Below are 14,877 nucleotides of genomic sequence, written 5' to 3'. Positions count from 1 at the left end.
TCAAATTTCCATTCCAAAACAATCTTAAAATAAAATAAATAAAAACACACACACACACACACACAAAGACAGCCGCCGCCCATTGTTGGTTCAACCGTACACAGACACCGAATTCGGGCGTTCCTGCTAGTTCCGTTCCGTTCTGTGCGCCGCTCTCCCTTTTGGCCTTCTGACGAGGAATGACCTTTCGGAAGACATCATGAGAAACGATCAAATCGCCGTTTCCCAGCCGTCCCAGTCGTCGCCGTACAAGAATCTCGTTCGGTCACATTCCAACATTGGGTTTGATGGGAGGGGAAAGGGGGAAGTGTAGGAGGTGAGTTTGGAGGTTGCATTTCTGCACCGCACTGCACTGCAACCCCAGGATCGCGCACACGCTCTGCTGGGTCGTGATTCATACATAAACGGGAATGTTCTCCACGATGCTGCCGGGCGCGCCATAAAGCCCGAAAAAAAAAGGTGAAACTCGGATGACTCGGCGCAAGGAAGGGACCTCAACTCACCACAGATTAAAGCCAACAAGCGAACAGCGGATCACATTCCAATCCTTCTTCACCTTTTGTACATGTGATATGTATTAAAACAAAAGAAAAAAAGTATAGTTTAACGTTAATTTTCGCACTTTAGCGTAAGTGAGTTTGTATTATCATTGTTATTATTATAATCATTATAATCTTCTCTTTCTTTTCGCCTCCTCTCTGGCCTTCCTAATACAATTCTAATACTAGCGACTGGTGCTTTTCTTATAAACATAGACAGAATCATAATCACACACCCATTTTTCATGATACACTCCCCCCCACAAAAAAGGGACAAAAGAGGTGTGAAGGAGCGCAGGGTTCTTCATTCTCCTCCTATTCGGAGTATTTATTGGATTAGCTCCTAAACAGGTTTCCTCTCTCGATTCTCGTCGTCGTCGGCGTCACCCTTTTCACAACTGAGATGAGAAGATCAAGGAACCGCGCTGGAGATCATTGCACACCATAGCAACGGAGCCTACACCACCACCACCACCACCACCAAGCGCCTTACTAAGATCGATCAAAACCCATTCTATTCGCTTTGCTTTGCACGTTTCCTCTTCTTCTCGGGGGTTCTTCTCCCATCGGTAGCCGTCGCATCCAGCAATTGCTGTACCGGGCAGCTTCCCGATAATTATCCTTTCCCTGCTGAGGCCCACAACACACCAACTTGATCCCTCTATTAGGCAATCCTTCGGGTTTTTACTCCCGACTCGCTTCTTCCATTTGTTTCCAATTTTCCTTTTTCACACAAATCACGAATAGTGGTGGTTGTTGTTAATCGCTCTCTCTCTCTCTCTCTCTCTCTCTTTCTCTCTCTCTCTCTCTCTCTCTCTCTCTCTCTCTGTGCGTGTTGTTCGTTAATCTCTTCAGAAGCGGCGAGAAGCAGTAATTATTGTTACTGCGTGTGCTGTTTGTTGTTTGCTGTGATTTCTGTCCTAACCCTTTCCCACGTGTTGAGTATAGTGTCCCTCTTTTTCCGCGCGTGTTTGTTTTCTTTTCCTTTTACGGAAGATTAAATAACAAGAAGAAAAACAGAAGGAATTGAGGCAAGGAGCGTTTAACGTAACCACACACAGCAAACAAAACGGACCTTAATTAAAGCTGCTTGGTGGTGGTGGCGTTGTCTGTTGTCTACAGCCTACTGTGTGTGTTCTCCTGGCAACCCAACATCATCTCCCTTCTCTCTCACTCTCTCTCTTTTGTTTCTATATGGCCCCAAGCTCCTCCTGCCCCGAATCCTTCTATCACGACTCTTGATGGTGGCGGCGGCTTGTGTCGATAATAAAGGTTAAAAGGATGACTTACGAATTAGTAAAACAAAACGTATTTACACACACACACCCGAATTGAAGCGAAAGCGCACTTGTCGTCTGCGTGAGATCTACTTTCCCTCTTGTGTTTGTCGATATAAATATATATTCTGCATGCTGCTCGTGTTGCTGTTTCCTCCTTATAGCACGCACTCTGGTTCTTCTATCTATGCTGGTATCATTCTTACAGTTGCTATTTGATTAAACCCCTCGACTCCTTAAAAGCTAAGCACTTAACAACGCCACACTGGTAAGAGTTAATTAAAGCAGGAATTCTAAACCAATTAAAAAAAAACAACTAAAAAACACACGCGCATACTGGTACTACGATATATCACAAAAGAAAATCATGTGTAAAAAATGAAATCCTTCGTTCTTCCTCCCATTTAGCTAGTTTACGTTAAAGGTTCCCCACTAATGGCACCAACTGCACCCATTTTACACTGGCCCGTGACAACCACCCTTGACTCGGCTTGTCCTCCGGAGATATCTAATATTGCCGCATTGTGACATAAATACAGAGAGAGAGAGAGAGGGGCACAGAGAGAGAGAGAGACAGTTGCGAGATGTTGGCCACATTCACTTCAAAAGATCTTCCACACACACAAACACACACACTACAGCGTTTTCCAGGGATTCTCATTGTTGTAGGACACGTTTTGGACAGGCACCTTGGAAATTCCTATTGGATTTGTCCAACAAGGGTGCTATACAGTGCAATTCCTCTTTACCTGAGAACTCCTGGAAAACCCTATAAAACTGCACAAAATGGAAGAGAAGGAGTGACCCCTCTCGCTCTGCTGTTCTCTCTCTCCCTGTGTCTCCCTCGGAACCCCTCTAATATATGCCTCTGGTGGACGGAATCTGATCCCGACGGTTGTTCCGCGACGCATTCGCAGCTCACTCGCAAATCTTCAGCGTAGCACAGCGCCGCTCCAGCTCCTCGTTGAAGGAGTTGTCGAACGTTTCGTCGTCGATCCACGTCTCGACCGTGCTGGCGCTGGTACGGCGGGAGGAGCAGCGGGTCGACCGCCACACCACGTCCGTGTCGATCTCGTAGTGCTTGCTGTTCAGGTTCTCCCAGACGTCCGTCTGCACCTGGAACGCTGGCCGGAATTGCTGCTGCTGCTGCTGATGTGGCGGAGGAGTCGACTGGGCGTTGACTCCGGCCGCGGCAAGCCGGGCGAGATGTGCCGGCGAGTACTCGAACGGGTTCCAGTGGGTGCGCATCGGCTGGTAGGACGGTAGGGAGGTTTGCTGCTGCGGCTGGTGCTGCTGTTGCTGGTGCGGCGGGACCTCCACGAACGTGTGCGTCAGCGGCGCTTTGCTGAGTTCGCCGCGCACCGGGCTCGGCTTGGCGGACGAATCCCACGGGCTTTTGGACACCTTGTCCCAGCCCGTCCCACTCGGCCGGATGTTGTAGTTCTTCCACGGATCGACAAAGTCCTCACTCTTCGCCAGATGGAACGGGGACGGGCAGCAGGACGAAGCGCTCGGCGGGCTACTGGCGGCCCCGTGCTCTCCTCCCCCGCCTCCACCGTCCGTCAGCTGGTCGATCAGGTAGCGCTTGGTGCGGTCGTACTTGACCTTCTCGAAGAGCAGTGCCGCCGCCGTCTCCGCCACCGTCAGCCGCTCCATCACCGACGGCGTCTGTTCGGCCGCCGCCGCCGCCGGGTCTTGCTCCTCCACCATCGTCGAGAGGGTCGTTTCCTGCTCCAAGCGGGACTCTCTCCTGCCGAGAGCGGATGTCCCCGTGGCGGATGTCAGTACCAGCTCTTCCTCTTGCCTCCAGTGCCCGTTGGCATCGTTTCCTCTTATCACCGCATCGTCATCATCGCATCCCTCGATGTGGTTGTAGTTGCTGCGCCGATGTTTGCTCGCGGACAGGAACAGTGGCTTGGCAATGTCGAGCGTACTACCCTCCCCATCCCCGGACCGCATCAGACTCTTGCTGATCTTGTCCAACTTCGCTCCGATCAGCCGACTGCTGCTGTTGTTGCTCGCCAGTGTCATCGAGTCAGCCGCCGTCATCGTTTCACGCCGTTCGCCTCCAACGCCTTCGCTACGATGGTGGTTGCTGCCTTCCACGATCGAGGGAGTGCTTCCGAGCGTACTTTCCTGCATTGTCCGCCCACCGCCATCACCACCCTCCAGGGCCAACGGTCCGTCAAACGTCTTGGAGCGCAATCGGAAGCATTTGCGCAGGTTCACGTTCTTGTTGGCGGTGATGTTGGTGCGCTTCTTCGGCAGGTTCTTCATGCTTCGGCTCAGCTTGTAGTTGTTCTGCGTCTCGGGGATGGGCGGTGGCGATGGGTTCGAGGAGGACCGTTCCTCCCCGAGGGGATAGAAGGCACCGTGCGCGTCCGGAGCCATGCGCGTGTCCGCGGCCATCCAGCCCTCGACGGCGCCATCGTCCACGACGGTTCCGTCCCGCGGCTGCACCTTGCACCGGGTCGGCGTGCAGTTCTTGTGCAGCACGTACTTGGCCGTCGTGATGCGATTGTTCAACCCGTGCCCATTGTTGGTCGGTGAATGGTCGGCCCCACCACTGCTGCCGTTCGTCGCCGAGACCGGATTGAAGGACAGTTTGCGAATTATCTGTGAAAGAGAAAGAGCGAATAGATCTCGTTAATTGAGGTTAGTAACAAATAAATCAAACAACGCCAATTGCTACAATCAAACTCGCATACAACTTAACAACAACCTGCCTGTCTGATCTGCCTTGCAAAGAGAGACAAAAAAAGTGGACAAACAAATCGCGAAGAACCACGACGACAGTCGCCCGAGAGAAGCCGTTTCGTGAGAAGTCATTTATTTCGACACAAGGCTGGGGCTTTAATCTCGGCCTTGTATTGCCCTTCTTAAACTGTTTTGAGCCGTTTTGAAAACGGCGTGGTTCCTGGGAAAAGATTGTTCGCGAGGTAACCTGTTGCTGTTACGGCGTTAGTGTCCAGCTGTCGAATTTGAGTGCGGCTACAGGCGCAATAGCTGGTGAAGAAGAAGTAACGTGGTTCCCAAGGATCTCGATTCCCACACCGGATCCGGTTGGAGTGTTTTCAACTTCTTCTTCTTCTTCTTCACCTTGATGCCACCAGCATACAACGGGAATGTCAGATTTGCTCTGCTTGCAGCTCCTCCCTTTGCGATCCTCTCCCGAACGAACATTCTTACTTTGTTTCCTTCATGTTTATGATGTGTGCGATGCTTCCCTTTCCCTCCCAAAAAGGAAGTGGAAACAAGATCCCCGAAAAAAGGGAACAACACAAAACGAAGAAGACGGGGATGTTGTTGTTGATGTTTTTCGGTCGTTTCAACAGCGATGTCTTGCTGTGCTCCTTGAGGAGGTGAATCCTTGTAGGAACATGAACAAACAAAGCACACCCAAGCACACACACACGGGAAGGGAAGTTGAGACTGAGACGAATAATATTATTATTACACGCGCCCGAACAGTGAAAAAAAGGCGCAAAAGAAAGGCAAGAACCACCGAAAAAAACAAAAAGCATAATCACTCTTTGCCCATCTTTTGCGACGAGGAGGCCTTCTTTCCCGCGGTCGAAGAAACAGGCGACGACGACGACGACCACGACCGGCGACAACAATCTACACCTCTCCCGCTTCCTGCGTACTTCCAGGTGGTTCGTCGTTTCGGTAATTGTTGCCGTTTTTAAAAGGCGTCCCCCCCACCCGTAGACGGACGCCATCATCATTGTCGCCGCTGCAAAACGACAAAGGGGAACTGGCGGCAACGGTGGGTACGTGCTGTGAATTTATGCAACAGTTTGCAATCAAAGCAAATGCACCAGCATCAACTTTAAACACAGGGCCCCCGTTGCAGGGGAATAAATGTTTGACCAATTGTGTTTTATGGGGCAAGTTTAATTTAAACAAGAGTTTTGGTACTTTCAAGAAGCTCTAGTAACCCGCCATCATAAAACTAAACGGAGAGTTTTGAAGCGTTTGTTTTTGCAAATGACGTACCATCATCCGGTTCGAAGGACCAAAAGTATTCGCCACTTTTGCATACTTGCAGGCGTAGTTGGCTAATAGCAAAGGCACGGCAAAAAATAAACACCTCATACAACTAGGGAACAAGAGTTGGACTGGAGGGGCCCCAAAAAAGCTCAAAGTAATCCTTCCCCACCCTTTCATCAGCCGCGTGGGAAAGAAAGACCTGAAAGAAAACAGACCGGCGACGCCTGCGGACGCCGATCGGCCCCGATAAGGACGGAAGAAAGGGCATCTGGTGTTTTGTGCTGGTTGGTTCTAGATGCAATTTGATCTTTTTTTCCCCCGTAAACAGCAGCACCCTGCAAGAGTGCAGTGTATGCAAAGAGCCCCCAAATCGTTCCCCTCTTCCCTCCCGTTTTTGGGGTGCTCTGTTGCGCTTCCGAGTGGAAATGGCAACAACTCCAAACAAGGGGAAGGATCTGGTCTGACGGAACGGTGGGATGCCCATTAGCATCTTCCCCTCTCCACCGGTTCCAGTGGAGAGAAGGAACGAGTCTCAATCTCAGCCCACGTTTGTTCCGTGTTCTCGTGAGTGTGTGAGTGTGTAGCAGGACAAGAAATCCGGTTTCGGTGATGGTCCTGTCCTGGCCCAGCAACCTGCCAGCGTACGTTCACATGAGAACTTCACTCCCTTTCTCTCTCTCTCTTTCGCTTTTGCCAGTGATTCTTAATGTCCGATTATGCCGATGCCGTGTTTTATGTTGATGCTAATGCAGCGGAAGGTTTGGGCAGTCATCATGTTTATGATGCACGATCACGACGGCGATGAGAATGATGATGATGATGATGTTGCACTTCAGCATGGGAAAAGTTGTTCAATTTTGTATCTTTCTTCGCTCACTCGCCTGCTTGGTTGTTGCGTTGCTTGGTTGCCAGCTGACTGCTGTTGGTGTTGGGTGTTTCTCGGCTTACGGGTAAGCCGGCGGCAGCAGCAGCAGCAGCAGGACGAAGCCGTGCCACACAAAACGGAGGCAAAGCGCTAGATAAAGGTAAAGCCAACATTTATTTACCATTATGCAAGCAACAAGGGAGAGAAGAAAAGTTTTCCGAAGCGCGAACAATAATTGTTATTGTGTGCTGGCGCTGGCTGTTGTGAAGCGGAGGAGCGCCTTGTTTTTCCAGCAAGTTGTGAATGAAGACATCTTGAAAGGAGAGCTCAAACATACACACACACACCCAACAGAACTCCAATTAACTTTTGCTTCATCGCCTTGATGGGGGTCTCGCTGGCAACGCTGTTAGGGTGCTGGAGCGCATGTTGCTGGTAGTTAAGAAGAACAGACAGAAGAGCGTCTTTTCATTCAAAACGGACTCCTTCCTTCCCTCCCAAGTGCGGCAGGATAGCGTGGGAAAGATAATATTTATCCGCTTTTTCATCAAACACACATACACAGCAACGACACACAGACACTTTCCCCCATCGGTATCAACAGCCGCCACCACGAATGAAGCACAGGATAATCATCTTCTCCGGTGAGTCACGAAAGTGATTTTTAGGGGAAAGGGAATGGAAGTTTAGGCCGGGACGGTTTCCGCGTCGTTTTATTCCACCTTTTTTTGTTGGTGGTGAGCGACTGAGCCTGACTCACCATCAATCGGCACTTGACGTGTTTCGACGTGTTTCTGGACTCGACTGAAGACTTTTTGGCAAAACGGATCCAAATATTAGCACAGCCAACTCAGACCTAAACTTGCAAATCCACCCCGACACCGACTTGCTGCCAAAAGTTGGCGGTCGCCTAGCAGTCGGGAGTCGGGGAGGAGGAGCAAAGGCAGAGTGCAATTAACCGGTGGATGGATGATGAAGGTTGCATGAAGAGTTGCAGGAAACGAGCGCAAACAAACCACGCAAAAAAGGGGTTTGTGCATTGCGAAATGGGTTTTTGAAAATGGTTCCCGTTTTTTAGAGCAACACTCCTTTTTTTCTAGAGAACTGCCCTGTTCCGCTGCCCCAGAAAAAAAGGATTCCTTTTCTGTGAATGAACAGAACGAACTGGGGCTGCTGTATGTGGTTCCGCTGTCTCGGTTTACCCAAACGGTTTAAGAAAGCGAGGGACGGCTCTCCCGCGTTGCCGTCCCCTTTTTTCTAAAAATCGATAGGCAAGGCACGCAACTATAACTCTTTCCTTTATTTTTTGTGCGTGTTCCATCTTTCTTACGTGTCGTGCCGAATGTTCGGCCTAAAGTTGATTTCCACGACGCTAATCTTGCAAAACATTCCCGGCTTTTTGCTTCCTTTCCTTCGCTCCTCGTGGCGTACCCAATTTGACACACACACACACACAACGCAAAAGTAACTCCCTCGTTCAAGTTGCCTTCCAGGAAAATGGAGATCTTATGGCATATCTATCCGAGCCGATGGGAAAAGGGATTAGATATCGCCAATAAAAAGGAACGATACGGCAATTCTTCCCCAGTTGATTTCCCTGTTTGAAACCAAGCATTCAAAATCCATATTCCCGGAAGAAAAGGGATGAGAATGGAGATGAGGTGAGGTTTTGCGATTTAAGCAGAGCAGTAGGAGGAAGAAGAAGAAAGACACCAATTTGTTGGATGTCAAAATAAAGGAATTGAGCCTTAATTACTAGGTTGTGATACGGTCTGTTTGTGGTCAAAGTTAATATCCATCCCCTTCATGTCATAAGCGAGCAAAAAAGAAGGCGCATTCCGGCGTTTTGACTATTTGCAATTGTTGCTGCTCCGTCCGTCCGTGATCGATCGACCCGTGTGCTATTCTCCAACAACTACAGCCCCCGAAACACAGAAACACCCTGTGCGGAGAAGGATGAGTCTTTGTTAAATATTTGATGATGCCTCAGCTCATGTAGAGTAGCAACACTGCCCACCATGCTGCCACAAAGTGTGTATGTGTGGAGACGCCTTTTCACTTCACTGCGATGAGGGGAAGTGGTGGAGGTTGGGTTGGACAGGGAAGCGGAACGGAAGGCGTTGTGAAAATGCATTCAATGTCATTGTCGATGGAATTTCCCAACCCGCGCACCCAAGGGTGTGGGCTGTTCTGATTCCAAGCGCCATCATCATCATCGTCCCATCGATGGAACAGAATGTGACGAACTGTTGCGCGTCTGGTTGGATGCACTTGCTGCTGCCGGTTGTGCTAATGCAATAAAGTTTCAAACTTCCGGGGGGATGGTGGCGAGTTTTGCTGTGGATGCAAATCAAGCCAAGGGGGTTGCCGTGAACAGGGAGGAAGATGGGCAGTTGCGCAGAGAGGACCGCTGGACAGGGCTTACAATTGCTATTGTGATGTACTTATCTCATCGTTCATATCAAACGTTGGATGGGGGAACGTTTCTAGAACTGGTGAGGAATTGATGCGCCGATATGAATTCGCTTGAACAGCGTAGTAGGTAAACGCAGGCACTTTACAGCGAACACCGGACGTGGTATCAAACCCAAAACCAGATCTGATAAAAAAAAACCGGACTATTACAGAATGATATGAAACAAGAGCTTCACTTTAATGTGGATTTTATCAGTAAAAGAAGAGCTCGTTTGTTTCCGCGAAGCTCTCTCTAACGTGTGTTGTGTGTTGCGAATTGTGGTTTGGCGGTTTTGTATCCACTCTCCTCACTGGATCAATAGCTAACGTGCGATTGATGGACTACTCTGTACAACACTTCCTTCCTTCTACGTCGCATACATACTTCGTCTTACATTCCAGCCGCTTCCCCATCATCGGGAATTTCCATCAAATTTCTCCAAATTTAAGCGCTCTGTTCACCGTTTTCCCTGAACGATTCATCTAAATGACATGCCACGGTGCTGTTGCTCTTCCCCCTTATGCTACCGGAGGAGATAAGATTCGGTAGTGTTCTGGGAGAGAGGCAAAAGCCAGCCACATTCCCACCATGAAACAGAGAGGGTGTGGGTACAGGCCGAGCTGGTGAAAAAAAAAGGAAAACAAATATCCCCGAGCTTAAATTCAATTTCACATGCCGCAGCAGCGAGGGGGAAGAGCAACAACCATAGGCTACCGTTTTGCTATAAAACCCACACCACACACAGAAAAAAAACCCTTCTGGTGTGTGAGAAAGTGTCCCAAGCGTTGACATCCTGATGTCGATCATTACCAGAGCTCTATCCAGCGTTGTCCACAGAATCCCACAGCCATCACCACACATCGACGACCCCTATATCGAATTGAGGGATGCGAGACGTGCGTGGATTGGCTCACGACGACCCCTTGGCTTGACAATCTCGCTCCGGGACATCGAATCCCTAAATAATAAGCCCTAAGCCCAGCCAGCAGCATGCCGGGCACGAGGAATCGACTGTGAGAGCGTTTAGTGTGAGTGTTTTTTATGCTATTTGGCTTTGGTTTGGTAGGAAGCAGGTGCCCCTTGTCCCTTGATGTGTTTTTTTGTTGTTGTTGTCTCCCTCCTTCTCCTCTTCCTTCTTCCTTCCCAATCCCACGAGCGCACGCGGTCGATCGTTGGCGTGGGAAAGTTGGAAAAAATCGTGCCCCAGAACGTCCCTTCCATCCATCATCTCTGCGTGGCGTGGCGCACACGACGGAGACAAAGGAGAAAAAGAGAGAGAGGAAGTGGAAGTGGCAGAAGGCAGAGGATACGATTTTCGGGGATTCCTTCCGCAGCGAGCAGTAGCAGCTGTCTTTTAAAATTTGATGCTGAACTGCTTTGAGATGTGTTTCGTCCTTTTTTCGGGGCTTCGTCTGGGAAAGCAGCATCTTCGTCCGTCCGACAGCGGTAACTGTGGAACAGCTGTAGAACGGACGACGAATCCAGGCCAGTGCCAGTACGATTACTAATTTAATCCAGTTTTGCCGGGTCAAAGGGAAGACAAAAACCCCGGATATGCGCGGCGCACCGGATCCTAACCTGATTTGCCTGCTCTGCTACGCTTCAGAGCTCGTCTAAAACAATGAGAAGTAATGCTATTTATTTCGCCAGCGAAGATGGAAAGCTGTGTGTCACCCGTGCGTTCTTTTCCCCTTCCCAAGACAAGATTCTAGTTTTACGTACCTTCGCGCAGCATTTTTTCGTTTGCTTCAGTAGATGCGACATGGTCATCGTCGTCCTCCGGGGCGTGAGGCGTTGTGGACGTTCAATTCAATTCCCCAGTGCGCCTGGGACTTTCTTGGCGAGACTTCTTTCTACTCACGATACAACAGACCACTCGATTCGTTTTTATTTTCTTCTTTGATCGATCGTATTTGATTTGATTTCGATTCCCGACTCCCCGATCGTTAGATAGATAGAGACGACACACTCACACACACACACTCGTTCTCGCGCACCAAATGGCTCTTCTGTTGCTGCTAGAACAGAAGCTATTCACGTCGAATGGAATTAAATAGCGAAACACGGTGGCACATTGAGCGACAGCATATGGCACCGCCACCCGGGAGATGGCATAAATGGACACTTTCGGTCGGTATTTACACACCCCACAGCACACACACACATAGAGACACCAATACACCCTCCCACGCCACTGCTCTTATAGTGCGCTAAAAAATCCAATCAGCCCTTAATGAGACAAATTTAATTTCACTTCCATTTTCCGTTGGCGAACTGACGCCAATTCACGTACTGCTCTGTCGCTCTCTCTCTTTCCCTCTTCACTTTTACAGGACACAACACTTCACCAGCCACAGCACGAATGTTTGTGTGCTTTGTCGACGTCCACACACGACTCGTACGTTACACACTAATGATCGATTAAAGCACAATTTCCCTTCCACGTGTACTATCGCTTCTTTTTCTTTTTTGCAGTCGATTCAACACAACACTCGTTAGTGGAAGAATGCACAATCAATCCCGCACGCAATCCTTCAACTGGGAAAAGGACGCGCGTTGTACGATATCACCACCAACACAGTACGCAGCACAACATACACCTGCATGCATGCTCGTCGATGGTTTCAAGCGTTGTCCGACGGGTTGGCGTTATACCAGTTTGTACGCAAAGCGCTCCAGCGTCCGCGGGCCAAGTGACGAGCCTCTGTGTGCGTCGGCATTGCGAAGCGACCGACGAATCTGGTCGGCCGACCGGAGCCCGAAACGTACGCATCCTGCTCTCGCACGGTGCACGACCGTATAGAGCTATCCTTATTGCACGCTTTGCCAGATGGGTTCATCGCTCGTTCATCCGGGACTGGTTCATTTCGGAGGGGAATCATTCATTCAAGCGGTAGTTGGGTAGCGGTACATGAAATAAAATTTTGTGTAATTTGCAAGAATTTAACTAAAATGAAACAAACAGAGGTAATGTAGCTTTCAGAGATGTTGTGTACGCTTTTTTCTATGAGTCGTACTTGGAAAACTACTACTGGAAAATTATCATTTGGCATTTAAATGAATTTCCTTTACAGAACTTTTTCAAAAATTTGTTTGAAAAATTTCCACTTTTTAAGAATTCAAAAATCTTTTCCACCTTTTAAGAATTCAAAATCGACGAAAATGAAGCAGTCTGTCGATCCCTGGTTTTAGAACGTATCAATATGCACTTGATTTGATTTTTCCTTCCGTTGAGCCCGTTCTCTTATCCACACACCACAGATGGTCCCCGATGAACACTCCAAGCAGCTCGGTTTCCCCTTACAAAAAGCCCGAATCGAAGCATGCTCGTCGCATGAACACCAACAAGCACCGATGCCACCATCAGGTCCCTTCTCCTCATGCCGGGTCATTAGTGAACGAAACAACAAAAAGAAAACCCGGGTAAGGGGAAAACGCGATGGGCTTGTTTACTGCCCCTGCGTAACCATGGCTGCCGGGTGTGTTCCCACGCTTCGGTCGGCCCAACAGTGACGTAAGCCATAATACCAAAACAAACGCGTCGCTCTCTTTCTCTCCGCTCATCATTCCCGCTTTTTCTGTCTCCCTCTCTCTCCCTCGCGCCGTTTTACTCTGATTTGATGAACGCCACAGCGCCTTATCAAGCAAATGCGTACGAACCGGGCGCATACATACGAAAGTGCACTTAGTGACTGACTTCCGTTCCCGTGGTGGGCTCTCCTCCTCCTCCTCCGTTGCTGCTGTTACTTCTTCTTGTCCGCAGGGGTTTCATACGGAGTTCTTTTAATTTTTCTCACTTCCGATGGTCAGCACAGTGTGAACACGGTTGAACCTTCGACGCTCTGCGTTGATTCCTCTTACTCATACGCATCTCCATCGTAGAGCGAAGAAGAAGCCACTTGAACGCGCTGAAGGAGCCACGGATTCGGGTGACTCTGCTGCTGCACTGCTGCATCGAAGAAGTCATTCTTGCCGCTCTTTTTTTTTCTTTCTTTATCGTTTGTATTTCAACGTAGCTCGCGATACGGTGATCCCCCCGGACAACCCCGACTCTGTGCTGCTGCTGCTGGTCCACCCCGAATGCCCTTATTATTATCATTACGAATGCAAAGCCCAACGGACGGGCGGGCGGGGGGAGGGGAAGGAAGAAAAGGAAGCACAACGTGAAGCAATATCGAATCGATCGAGGTGTCTCGGAGCAAAAAAAAGCATAAGGGGCTCGTTTTTGAGTTGCAACGACCCTGATCCGGGCAGGTGGTAGGTGAGTTGCTGCTGCAGGGCTGTGGGAGCGCACAAGGGAGTTTTGTGTTTCACCACACGCTTTCCCACGATGCTTATCGAGCGTGCATGTGCATATGTATGTGTGAGTATATGTGTTGTACACCTTGTGTTTGTATCTTGAGCGTTTTCTTTGACCGTCTGCGAGTGTGCTTCCCAGTTTTTTTTCGGTTTCATTCTTCGATTGCTACTGCACCTATATATTCTTCTGTTACTGAGCTTGCGTCTTTTTCATTTTCTGTTGCTGAAGGTTCCAAACTTTTTTGTTTCATCCTTTAAATGTTGTACTTCTCACACTCCCTCCTCCACGCGATCGCGTTCCTGGCGCGCTGCGCGTTTGCACTGAAGGAAAGGGAAAATGCAACTGGAGTAATGATCGTGGCTGGTCGGAAACGAGTTCGATCAAATTGCAATATTGACAAAAATTATCACCTTCCTTAGACGAATGGAACACCATTTTCACACACTTTTCGATGGGAGCTTAATATGGCCCTCAGGATATGTTGTTGCTGAGTACGCCAATAAAAAACTGTCTTTTGAAATAATTGACGCAGCAAAAAGCGATTCTACACTCCTTCGAACCGGATTTGAACCAGTGACCTATGGATTTCTATTCACAGGGTGATCATCAAATGCACTTTGAGATGCATTGTAACAGATGATAGACCCTCAACCTCGCTACAGTCCACCGCTCTACCAACTGAGCTATCGAAGGATGAGTAAACAGCAATGTAATTGTCGAAAAGACGTTTTGTTGAGATGCATTCAATTCTCTTTGAACTTCTAATTTCATTGCGATTAATGAATAATTAAGGTGACAATATTCATCCCTTTTATAGAATATTAAGTTCATGATTACCGCCTTTCAGCTTCGTCTACTTTCGATCTGTGACAGATGAACCTTTTCCATCAGATCCAGGATTGATATCAAACTATATGCTGTAAAAAAAATGGTTCCACACTCCTTCGAACCGGATTTGAACCAGTGACCTATGGATTTCTACAATGATTTGGAGTTTTGATCACATGATCGTACTTCTCCTAACTTTCGCTACAGTCCACCGCTCTACCAACTGAGCTATCGAAGGCTTCGAGGCTTGTTTTCGAAAGTTGCAAATAAATACCGACAGAAAACGTTCATTTTTCCACCTCCAGTCGGTAATTATTACTCAAAAGTAGAGTGAAACGCACTCAAGAGATAGTAACGCGTGGCCACTTCCACCGGTACCTGAAGATCAAAAGCGCATAGTGGGGAGGCTTAATCGGAGGAAAAACGAGTAAAACAAAACAATTGATAGGAGGAATGCAAGCAAAATAATCTTCCTTCGAACCGGATTTGAACCAGTGACCTATGGATTTCTATTGGATGCAGGTGATCGTCAGATGCACATTTCTAAGTTGACCAACTACTTAAACTTTCTACAGTCCACCGCAAAATGAGTTTAACTGAACAAAGAGCATGGTACACTC

At 48.7% G+C, this 14,877-nt stretch overlaps 1 protein-coding gene and 2 non-coding genes across 4 annotated transcripts; all 3 read right to left on the bottom strand.

Annotated features, from left to right (window-relative positions):
* Positions 1-602: 602 nt before the first annotated feature.
* LOC120898841 lies at positions 603-12,141 on the bottom strand. Of its 2 annotated transcripts, none has more exons than XM_040305286.1 (2): positions 10,852-12,141; positions 603-4,432 (listed from the first exon to the last, which is right to left on the bottom strand). In XM_040305286.1, exons 1-2 carry the CDS (start codon positions 10,897-10,899, stop codon positions 2,735-2,737), a joined length of 1,746 nt encoding a protein of 581 aa, XP_040161220.1. In that variant the 5' UTR covers positions 10,900-12,141; the 3' UTR covers positions 603-2,734. The 2 variants fall into 2 exon arrangements, with proteins under 2 accessions (XP_040161220.1, XP_040161315.1); XM_040305381.1 differs by lacking the exon at positions 10,852-12,141 and adding an exon at positions 7,435-7,531.
* Positions 12,142-13,979: 1,838 nt separating this feature from the next.
* Trnay-gua lies at positions 13,980-14,122 on the bottom strand. The gene is made up of 2 exons: positions 14,086-14,122; positions 13,980-14,015 (listed from the first exon to the last, which is right to left on the bottom strand). It is a non-coding gene; the product is annotated as a tRNA-Tyr (tRNA).
* A 247-nt stretch (positions 14,123-14,369) lies between these two features.
* Trnay-gua lies at positions 14,370-14,495 on the bottom strand. Its single transcript has 2 exons — positions 14,459-14,495; positions 14,370-14,405 (listed from the first exon to the last, which is right to left on the bottom strand). It is a non-coding gene; the product is annotated as a tRNA-Tyr (tRNA).
* Positions 14,496-14,877: the final 382 nt, after the last annotated feature.

Source organism: Anopheles arabiensis, chromosome 2 (assembly GCF_016920715.1).
Source record: "Anopheles arabiensis isolate DONGOLA chromosome 2, AaraD3, whole genome shotgun sequence".
Taxonomy (NCBI): Eukaryota; Metazoa; Arthropoda; class Insecta; order Diptera; family Culicidae; genus Anopheles; species Anopheles arabiensis.
This window is presented reverse-complemented; position numbering and strand designations above follow the sequence as displayed.